We start from the raw sequence: 11,346 nt of genomic DNA, 5'->3' as shown, positions 1-11,346 counted from the left end.
GAGAGAGAGAGATCGAATTAGTGTTTTGGAGTGCCATTATGAAACCAAATACATCTGAGTTATTTCCTGGGCTACTAGCTAGCTAGCTCGAGTATATATCAAAGAGAAAACAGAATTGTGGAGACCGGCCGGGCTCACACGCCAAACTCTATGTTGGCCTTTTAACTTCTTGAAACTGTTTACTCCAGAGTGGAAGCAATCTATATATTTTGGTGTTCAAGCATTCTTCATGACCCTACTACATGCATGCTGCTTCAACAACAATCCACATGAATCTCATATGCATGTGTAAAGCAAAGCTCTTCCTGTATTTGCAAGACATTAATTGGTATCTCTATATATATATACCTTGCTTGCTCATCACCCTCAAGCATCTTCAGAAAGGTCTTGCAACTCAAGAGTAGTAGTGATTTTGTTCTGGGTTTTTGAGAATGGTGGAGCCCGTGGAGGGTGGTGGAAGTCGGAATCAACAGCCAGGGCTGTGAAAGCAGAGAGATCGATATGCTTGGTATATTTCTGGGTGGAATTTTTGTTTTTAACTGAACGGGCCGGATTTAAAGGAAAAATAAATCCTGCGGGCTAGGCGGACACGAGGTGCCGATAGGCGGGATTGAGGTTCGTGGGCCTAGCGGGCCAGGGGTCCCACCATTTACTGGACTCGATCATTTCATATGCCAATATGCCATTTTGTTTTTTGGAACTTTAAAACATATGTATTAGCAAAACAAGTTTACAACCAGATTCCAAATACATAATATTACAACATGCTCACATATTTTTAAACATGAACTAAATAAAACGTTCTTCCTTCATGTACTGATTCAATTCTGTGTGAGAATTGAATGATAAAAAAAAAAAATAGATGAAGATAAAGAAAGAAAAATAGAGGGCGGGAGGGACATACAAGTCACTCCCCTAACAAGAAGAGAATGACACAAAGCCAACCAAGAACAAAAAACATAGGAAAAATCAAAGAATATATTTAGTGAAAGATGGCATCGCTCTACATAGTCATTGATTGACTTTCTTTTGAATTGTAAAATGGTTAATCACTTAATCATGCAAACAAATTAAGCTTTACTTTAATTTTTCTCTGACGTCTTGGTGAGATATATTGTACCAAAGATATTACCATTGACTCTGGATGCATGATTTCTCTAACCCAATTCCTTAGAACAGATCGTATTCAGATGATATAGAATCCATATATATCAGAGTTCACAAAAACAAAGCCGATTTACTTTAATTCATTTCATAAACCACACAAAAAAATGAGCACAAAGATGTCTCAGTGATCTATCTAATGCATATATCCACTTATAAATCTCAAGCTAGTACTAACAAGGAAATGAAATTCTAATTGCATTTGATATCCTGGACTTGTTTACTTGACAAATGAACGACCATGGTGCATTTCATCTCAGCTGACTTCTTCTTCTTGATCATGTTCATCAAGTAAACCTTCCCGTTTATCTTCGAGTACGTGCTTAGCGTCACAGACCCTGCACTTATATCACTGGCCAAGTTCGAATTAACGGTTTTCACAGCGCCGGACACGATCTCCTTCCTGGTCGCTTTAGTCCTAGCCGTTGCCTTAGGAACAACAGCGTCCCCAACTTGAGTGCCCTCGTAAATGAAGCTAATGGAGGTCTGATCATACTTGTACCGCCCGAAATTAGGGTTCTTGACAGAAACTTCAGCGACGAAACTCATAGAAAGCGAAGGGTTAGCACTGTTTGAGGTGGTGAGGTCCTGAACCGTGATGGATTTGATACGGAACTTGGGGCTCTTGATTTTCATGACGGTGAGCGCGAAGACGGTTATGACTATGATCTGGAACACAGCGAAGACGGCGATGTAGATTAGACATTTGATGCGCTTCTTTTTTCGTAGCTCATGATCGGAGTGAGCTCTTGAAGATTCTGCATCGCTTCTAGCCATGGCTTGGCCATTAGCGTATGGTGCGAAAGGGTAAGCTTCTTGATTCCTCTCTGCCATTTTTGCTTGGTTTGTTCTTCAAAAATGTTGAAATGATTGAGTGAGCTAGCTAGATTTGGGATGTGTGGTGGGAAATTCAGATGAGTACCCTATATATAATGCAAATTTTGTTGCCGGCCGGCGACATCTATATTAATATACGATAACTTGATAATTAAGGTGGTCAAATCACTCAAATGTATAGACTTTCCACATGTTAAGACGTGTTAAGCCATCCTTAATCAGGGTTAATTAAAGCTGCTTAATTAAGCACTCCATATCAGACAATTTCAAACTGGGTAGAGGGAATTGGTTTTACATATTGAAGCTTCGATCTCTTATAGAATTGTAGGACTAGATTTTGGTGATATTGGTTAACTTGACCCACAAGGAAAGTCATAAACATTCAAGCAAGTCCAAGGGACTCCGGCCAAGTCCAAATATGTAAAATATGTCGGCGGACTTGTTCATCTGTTTCTTATTCTATTTTTGTCCACCTTTACTCAAGTATTAGACTTCTTCCAGCTTCTGACGCCTTGAGTAGGAGAAAGAGATGTGTATCAACTCTTTCTTTTTCTCGTAACGCAAACTAAGATTACAATGAAAATACTATTTCTAATGTTTCTAATTATTAAGAGGAAACCAAAATTCGGAACGTGAAGCCTTCGATTTTTAGTTAGAGAGCAAATGAAAACAAAATGTTGAAGAACTGAATAACAAGTTTGAAAATTAAGAAGCATATATATAAAGCAGAAGCGTACCCTTACCCAACCCAGATGTTCTTGATGTATGATGCATATATGTGACCAACACCTCCACATTGAAGGGGTTAACATATGACTTATCCGTACAAAATTGAAAATCTGTTGTTGAACAAGACCACGTACGTACATGAGCTACCTAGTGATGAGCAAGCTGCTAATCTTTTCAAACCCTCGACCTAGATCATCAAGCTGCTGCTTATCTTTTCAAACCCTCGACCTATCAAGTTTTTTCCATCTACGTAGATGAACCCTTGCGTCAAATTTAGCTGCTAATCAATCTTAGCTAATTTCGATGCTTCTTTGAAGCACACTAAAATTGTCGAATAGAATTTTCTAGCTCTTTGGTTATACCTATGGTAGGTAAATGATAGACATTTCCAAACTTATTTCGTTACCACAAGCATGTCACCATCTGCCGTACGACAACACAAGTCAATGTTCAACTCACATACAGCCACCTCCCGCGTTTAGATTGAAGAAAAGTACCCAGAAGAGAAGGACCTGGCCTAGCCTTGTTCATATACTTTTCAAAATAAGTGGCATCCATCCTATCTATATATACTATAGCTTGCTTGCTCATATCACTCATCACAGTACTTGAAAGTTGAAAAGCCAGAAACCCAAAACACACAGTACTTCAATTTGTTAAAGAAGTTAAAAATGGCGGAGAATAAGGAAGCAGCAGCAACATCTCCCTATCCGTTGATGCCCTCCGCCCCTAGCTACATGCGGAGCGATCAGGAAGCCGCAGCATCTGCCCCGCCGAGCGCGGAGGAGCTGCGTCACAAGAAGCGCATGAGGTGCCTTCTCTATGTATCCATCTTTGCCGTTTTCCAAGTTGTAGTCATAACAGTCTTTGCACTCACCGTGATGAAAATCAAGAGCCCTAAATTCCGGGTCCGGACGGCGTCTATCACTGGTTTTGAAGTCGGCAGCGCCTCGAATCCGTCGTTTAATTTGGAAATGGACGTTCATTTTGGGGTGAAGAACACCAACTTTGGTCACTTCGAGTATGAAGATGGCATTGTTGTGTTTACATATAGAGATGTGAGAATTGGTCAGACCAATGTGGAGGAGGAACGTGTTAGGGCAAGATCGACTAGGAAGGTGGACGTCTCATCGGTGGACTTGACTTCAAGAGGTTTGCCGGCAAACTCACGGTTGGGGAGTGATATTAGTACCGGGATTATTCCGATTACGATATCGTCGAAGTTGGATGGGAAGATTCATCTGATGAAGATTATCAAGAAGAAGAAGTCTGCGCAGATGAACTGCACCATGGAAGTTGTTCTGGCCACAAAGTCTGTTCAAAATGTAGTATGCAAGTGAAGCAATCATTATTTCTCATATTTATTTTTTGAATATTTGATTTATTTTTTTATTTTTGTTTGTTAACGTCTTGTATGAGCTATGTATAGGGAATATCATGTTTGCTACAGATTCTCTGTATGATCTTAATAATATGTATATGGAAGTTTCATTTTCCCCGTGATTCTTATGTATAAATAACAAATTCATTTTCCAAGTAGATTGGTCTAGGGCCGGAATTATATATTTAATGGGCTAAGATGAAGGAAAGATTTTGATGTATTGCAGTCTTTGATACAGAGAGGCCCAAAAGTGATCACCATCACAGTGTTCTGTCTAATTCGGAAAATTCTGCCCTGCAACCATGCAGCCTGTTTACAAGGCCAAAAATTTCAAACAAAACACCCACCTCCACCTGCAAAGCATGTGCACACAACTCCTATTAGGGGATGTATGGCATACATCACTGCACAATAGACATTCCCCTCTAATGCAGGCCTACGTTGAAGAAGACCCGTTATAATGCCCTATCAACATTAGATCAGTGTTCGTTCACCAAGTCAGCAACTGACCAAATAAATTATGTTCGATCGTCTTAAAACTTCAAAAGGTGGAAAATAAAACACATCAACTTAGTAATAATTCTCTTTACCTATAAACATCCAAAAGTGGTTGAGCATTATTTTCTTGGTTAATTGGCGACAAGGTAAAACAAATTAAAACAAACGGTGACCAAAAAATTTGTGAAGACTTATAATTGATTCTAAATTTAACGATGGGAGATCAGTTAGACAACACATGAACATTCACTCCCTATACTTTAAGTTGCTATTCCCTACCGGTAGCATGGAGATCGACTATGAAGTCTTTGGTGACAAAATGGACTCACATAACATGATCGATGCTTAGGCAAACAGTGACACCATGGAGATCGAATATAACTTGTTTACACATTCCTTAAAACTTGGACGATGATTGGAACGGATCCAATGAACTGAAGCAATAGATTCAAATTCCAATTGTAATGTTTCCTCAAAACGTTGTTGTCCCCAAACAGAAAACTCACATTGGAAAATGACCTCACATGTAATGTGCCAAAGACTTGAATATTCATGATGCAATTGACATTAATCGGTTTGTTAGAGTTATCTTGATCACCAGCAGACACAATATATAACTTTCAGTAGAGGAAGGAAACAGAGCAAATCTATGGGTCCTCGATTGAATTAAAGGTGTCGGGAAATTGTTTTAGTGTTTCTTGGTGGTGCATTGCATTCGTCGTAGTTCAAATTCATTTCAATGTGCAAGCTTTGGACCTTGTCTTCTTATTGTTTGATGAACTGGTGCAATGAACAGCATTACAGCAATCTTGGCTCAACTACTCTTCTCAATGTTGATGTGGGGACTTTGGAGCAAGTATTGTACATTTTCAAAGAGCAAGCTCATGAGTCATTCGAATGGATTCATCCTAGTATCTTTTTTCAAAGAATATGAACACCCTTGAGCTATCTGAAGAGTCAATGACATGAAAATTGGGAGATCGAGTGATTATAGAGCAATCGTGTAGTGTTTGAGTCGTGTTTATTTTCGAGTTTTCATTGAACTGTTATGAATCCTAATTGAATTTATGTAAGTAATTATCGCGACAATACTATACTAAACACTTAAACTACACCCTCTAAATCCTAAACCCTAAATCAATCAACTTAATTTCTTGACTTACGAGCATGTACATGCATGTTAGTGAGTTTGGCACAAAGCAAAATATAGTGGAAGACGTTTGGTGAGTTGAACACAACTCACCAAGAACATTTTTGGTCCAAGACTGATCAATGATGTGAGAAAAGTAGGGACTGTGCTTTACCAAACTAGGCTTAGAGACTTGGAAGCATTCTAAGATTTCATAGGGGTTCATAGCCAGGCCAAACTTCACTTGTATTTGAAGCAGCAATCAAATCAAAACCTATGTGTGCATTTCGTCCAAACAGTGCCTTGCATTGAGATGGTGTTCATTACAAAGTTGAACTAAACCCCCCATTTCCAAATGTCTGCACTCTGCAATGTGATATTCCTTTGTCCTTTTCCAGGTCTGTGATGTGGTTCACCGTGAAGCTTGCTATGGTGTCTGAAATCTGTGATAGGGGTTGCAGTTTGTTGGGATTTCTTGTCGTCATAATGTAATCATGTATTGAAAATGCAGTGCGCTGCTGCAGTCCATGCCTATGCAGTCCACTGTTGTTATATTCTGTGACGAAATAATCCATAGATTAAATCCGATATTATATAGCCCTGTGATTATAAACATTGTGTTTCATCGTTCATATGTTTGTAACATTATTGGGAAAGTTGTACGATGTAAATGAAGTTGTATTAATATGTCATCGTATAAATAGGCTCTAATCTAATGACAAAAGTCTAACCACAAATTGGATAGTTACATTCGAAGTTCGAGCAAAAGTATGAGCAACTCCATTAATTTAAGAGAAATTGTAGAAGCTATCAAATAACCGGTTTAAAATTTGAATATGTGAATGTGAATCTTACTGTACTCCCTAAAATGTACTCATAAACAGTCATGGTCACTTTACCTATGATACTGCTATTTCTTCTTGTACTAATTTTACTGCTATTTCTTCTTGTACTAATTTTTTTATCGTCTGCAGGGACTTTTTTATTATATATATGTGTATAGCGTACATTAAGCCGTAAGTCGTTCAATTCTCTTAAATTTTGAATTGCTAAACAATTAAATAACTCACGATTTAATATATGTTATATAAACGTGTATAACAACCGAACCTTTATCCAGAAACGCAGGTTTTAGTTTGTTTTCATTCATGACTCAAAGAAATGAATGACCTCCAGTTTCTGGGGTCTCCTACAGGCAGTTGGGGTATAAATTTAACTGAGCTGCATGTATAAATGTGATAATTTATGGCTATAGGTCAGTGCAACAACAAATCCAGAACAGAGAAACAGAAAATTTGAATGACTTTATGGCAGTTTTCACAGCTGCAACAAGCAGTCAAATTTGAATTGAATCTCTGCCGACCAAAGATGGAATGGGTTGGTAAGAGAGCATCTGATTATTTTAATGCTTTTTCAGTTTGGAACCAAAAATCCAGCAAAAATTGAAAATGCAAAATGCTTCTTTTGCATTTCAAAAGCACTTTTTATTAAAGCATCAATTCTGCTGTCCAGAATCAAATACCCAAATGGATGGAAATCAATCTTCAATGAGATTAAGTCATTAAACTCATTTAAGTTTCAATGTTGTGCAGTTTCTATTGTTCTCCTGGAAAAATTAAAGATGAATAACCCTGACGAGTCAAAATCAATAATCTCCGAACTTAGAAAGCAGAGAAAATAATGTCACATTTCTGTCTCAATTGATTTGAAAAGATTTGCTTCTCTCATATATTCATTCAAAAGTAACATTAAAGCAACACTCTGATTGATACACAAACTAGAATCACAGTTCCTTCAAGATTTCATAAAGACCCGTCACTTTACAGACAACAAGTGAAGAACCCTAATGGTCTTCACTGGTCATTTTTTGCTTAAACCCTAGAAATCTCAAAACACAATCCCCTATGCTTCATTCCTAAAACCCCAAAATTCCTTTTATGTTCTTTGTTTTTACAGCAGAGCACAAAAGAAACAGAGTCACCAAGCTCTGTTTTTCCAAGTAAACAAAGCTTGATCACATTCAGAAGCATGCAAGCTCTTCCTCTATGGAGCTTCTGGCAGATCTCTCATGGGATTCGATCGCAAACCTTGATAACATAGAAGAATCTGCAAATGAGATCAAAAAATTAAGAGACTTTTTCTTGCCATAATCACACATTTGCTCAAAATTTGTAAACATGGAGAGTGATTCTTACCACTAGAATATGAGTTGATGGATGAACTAGTCCAACTGGTTGATCTTGATAGGCAAGAAGAATCTGAAATCAAAGTTAGAAACCCAAGTTAGTATCAAGAAGTACCTCTAAAAATTATCAAAGAGCTTCAAAATCCAAAAAAAGAAATGAAATTTTCAGTACCTCTAGAATTGAATGATCTCTTGCAATGAAGAATGGCGCTCTGTATCCCATCTGCTTGAAGTAACAGCGAGTCGTCTCTCCGGTTCACCGGAGACGCCACAGCCACCGCCGCCGTGGCCGACTTGCTCTTCCCAAGATGCTTACAAACAACTCGAATCCCGGCAGGAATGTTCCCCTGCTTCTCCTTCCTCGGCGAGCACATAGACACTGCCGGCGACGACGCCGGCGATGCCATCGGCAAGTCGCCGGAAACTTTCACCTTGTCACCGTACCTCTTGGAAACTTTCAAGTACAGAGGCTTGATTAGCTTCAGGTACTTGTTGATCACATCTTTCGAAAACCGCTCTGTTTTCAAATAGTCAGAGCTCTGGTTCTGCATATTGCTTCCAATTTTCCTTGAACTGTTTTCTCTGGTCAGCTTAGAAGGGCTTGAAGCTTCATTCCTTTTGACCTCTGGCTGTTTCTGCTTCTGGGTCTCCACCAAAATGCTGGACTCTGTTTCCCCTGTTTTCTCAGAAAACAGAGTACTTTTCTCTGCTTTCTTAGCTGAAGCTGATTTGGGTTTTTTGAAAATCGAAACCCCAAACTTGGGAGCTGATTTGAGTAGAGCAATGGGGGACTGAGGCTTGGAAATGGGTTCAATTGGGAGGACTTTCCTTTTGGAGATTGAATCAGAAGGAGAAGGAACAATAAGGGTTGGTTCTGTTTTGGCTTCTTTTGAGTAAAGCTTGGAACTTTCTTCATGGGTTTTGGTGTTTGGTTCTGTACTAATCTCCAAATCGAAGAACGAGTCTTCTTCTTCCTCCTCTTCCACCTCAAACTCATTGTCTGTTTCTACCAGAGGACTGGGGATTGCAATGGTGGAAGGATTGGGTTTCCAGAACTTAAGAAAGTACAGAGTCTCCATTGTTACAGAGAGAAACAGAGAGAGAGAGAAGGCTAAAAAGATTGGAGCTTTGTGTTTGGATAGTGAAGAGTTTCTGTGGGGTTTTTATACCAGAGAGACTGATTGGGGTAGCGTGAAGCAATGAGTGAAAATAATAAATAAAAAGAGACAAATCCTTTAAAAAAAAACAAAAAATTCATGCTTCGTTTTGTGTGTGGGAGACTCTGAGTCAGGAAACAGAGCTTTTGTTTTTGCTTTTTCTGAGCTTCTTTTTCCTCTGGTTTTTCTTGGTTTTATTTGACTGGGATTACTATTATTATGACGTGTGGTTTTGGTACTGTAGGCATGTGAGAAGGGAGATTGAATTGGTTCAGAGGTTCATAGCTAGGCTTACGAATGCAGATGTGAGATTTCTGTTTTCTCAGAGACTTTTGGTCTCTGTTGGGTTTAGGCAAATTTCCTAGATGTTGCTGGTGGAGGTTTTCTCTCCTTTGGCCCCCCACGCGCCGTCCCTTCTTTGCCCATCTTCACGACTTTGAAGGGTTCAAAGAGGAGGTTTGAATATGGAGTGGGGGATATGGGGTTAGTCCTCCATAGTTGAATAACATTGGTGGCAATTTTCATCTCAGTCCCACAGTGTAACACAGACACAGACATTGAAAATTATACAGCGCACCGGGTGCGTCGCGCACCCGTCCATCTCCGCCGTCCATTTTGAAAAGGTCAAAAGTCCGCGTCAAATGGACGGCAGAGATGGACGGGTGTGCGGCGCACCCGGGTGCGCTGAATACGCTCTCCACAGACATGACAAGAAGTTGGGGGGATTGGAACTTTGGATTCTAGACTTCTGAGTTCACTACATTTTGGGTTTATTCCGAAATTGACCAATCAAAATTAAGTGAGAGGTTCTTCAAAATACCCTAATTAACAATTAACTCGTGTATAGTTTATGAAACAGATGATATTTGTGAGACGGTCAAATTATTAATCGGATCAAGTTAACATTACACAAATACAAGCATGAACACAAAATATGACCCTTGCATTGAAAAATTGTAGGTAAAGTGGCTGAACTAAAGTAGCTAGAGTGGATCTTTAACTTCATCTTCTTTCATGTTAAAGTCTAAAATTTCCATGAAAGCAAAACATTTGTTTTCAAAGGTAACACATTGACCGGACAAAGTGAGAAACGAGCTTTATGTCTTTACAACACTCTATTCCATTTCCATCCATGGCCATGAGAGGCTGTTAGACCTTTTGGGAAGAGAGCGTGATAGTGAACGAAGAACAAGTATATGGGGTAGAAAAGAAAATGAAAAACCTACTAGGATGGTAAAAGAGAAACTTCCAAAAAGAATTAGAGGAAAGAGTAAAAGGCCAAAAAGAAAAGCCTCTTCTGGGTTATGTTACACATGAGAGAAAGAAAGAGAGAAGCTTTAGCTTTTGGGAGAGAGAGTCTTTAAAAAGATCTGCAACGTCAGAGGGAATTGGGTTCTTTTACAAGGCAAGCTAAGGGCATTGGTGCAGATGGGGCACGCTTCCTTCAGCTTATAGGGACCCCTCTATTGCCCTTTAAGAGGTTCCCAAGTCCTTTCTTTTTAGGTGCACAAGAACAAGGAATTAGGTTCTTTGCCATAAATCTTTGCTTGCCTGGGAAAGTTTTGACTTGTAAACTTGGGTTTGTGTTTGAGCTAGCTAGCTGTGTTCTGCAGAAGAATACAATAGAGAAAGTTCCTTCACTTCACTCACTTTCCCTTTCCCCAAATTTAGATATCAAAACAATTCTCAATTGTTTGAGCTGCGTGATGTTGTTTGTTGAAGGGTTCTTGACGTAAGCAATTAAGATAAAATATTCGACAAATTGCCTCAAAACATACGTGAAAACAAAAAAAATAAAGCATATTGAACGACAACAAAAATGAGGTTTCTAAATTTCAAACTATTTACTAAACTCTTGAGTCTTGAACTAGATTCCCTAAGAGCGATTTTGCTCTTAGTATTATGCTGATGATGTTGATTTCTCATACCAGTCAACTAAACTAGTAGGGCCATGTTTGTTTCAAAGAAAGGAAGGGAAATGAACCAAATTCTTTGCATTTTCCATTACCACGGGAAATTATAATTCCTATTTATTTTCCTTTCAAGTGTTTGGTACTCACAAGAAAAGAAAACAAAATCCTATAATTTTCAAAAAAAAACATGTGGTTAAAAATGGTAAACACTAACTTAGTGGGGTCAATTTAATAAAAAAATTGTGTAATAATTGCAAGAAATTAGGAGGGAAAGCGATTCATTGGGTTGGGTGGAGGGAACAACTTTCCTATCTATTTTCCTTACAACTAGGAACCAATTTCTTTTCCCCTTA

At 38.8% G+C, this 11,346-nt stretch overlaps 3 protein-coding genes across 3 annotated transcripts; 1 reads left to right on the top strand and 2 right to left on the bottom strand.

Annotated features, from left to right (window-relative positions):
* Positions 1–1,356: 1,356 nt before the first annotated feature.
* Positions 1,357–1,998, bottom strand: LOC101303177. Its single transcript, XM_004309125.1, has one exon. The coding sequence runs from the start codon at positions 1,996–1,998 to the stop codon at positions 1,357–1,359; it is 642 nt and encodes a 213-aa protein (XP_004309173.1).
* A 1,403-nt stretch (positions 1,999–3,401) lies between these two features.
* On the top strand, positions 3,402–4,070 carry LOC101302889. Its single transcript, XM_004309124.1, has one exon. It carries the CDS (start codon positions 3,402–3,404, stop codon positions 4,068–4,070), a length of 669 nt encoding a protein of 222 aa, XP_004309172.1.
* Positions 4,071–7,446: 3,376 nt separating this feature from the next.
* Positions 7,447–9,053, bottom strand: LOC101302701 (probable membrane-associated kinase regulator 5-like). The gene is made up of 3 exons (XM_004307987.1): positions 8,096–9,053; positions 7,934–7,996; positions 7,447–7,844 (listed from the first exon to the last, which is right to left on the bottom strand). The coding sequence occupies exons 1-3, from the start codon at positions 9,000–9,002 to the stop codon at positions 7,759–7,761; spliced, it is 1,056 nt and encodes a 351-aa protein (XP_004308035.1). The 5' UTR covers positions 9,003–9,053; the 3' UTR covers positions 7,447–7,758.
* Positions 9,054–11,346: the final 2,293 nt, after the last annotated feature.

Source organism: Fragaria vesca, linkage group LG7 (assembly GCF_000184155.1).
Source record: "Fragaria vesca subsp. vesca linkage group LG7, FraVesHawaii_1.0, whole genome shotgun sequence".
NCBI classification, from domain to species: Eukaryota; Viridiplantae; Streptophyta; class Magnoliopsida; order Rosales; family Rosaceae; genus Fragaria; species Fragaria vesca.
The sequence above is the reverse complement of the archived record's forward strand: the minus strand, read 5'-3'. Positions and strand labels throughout refer to the sequence as shown.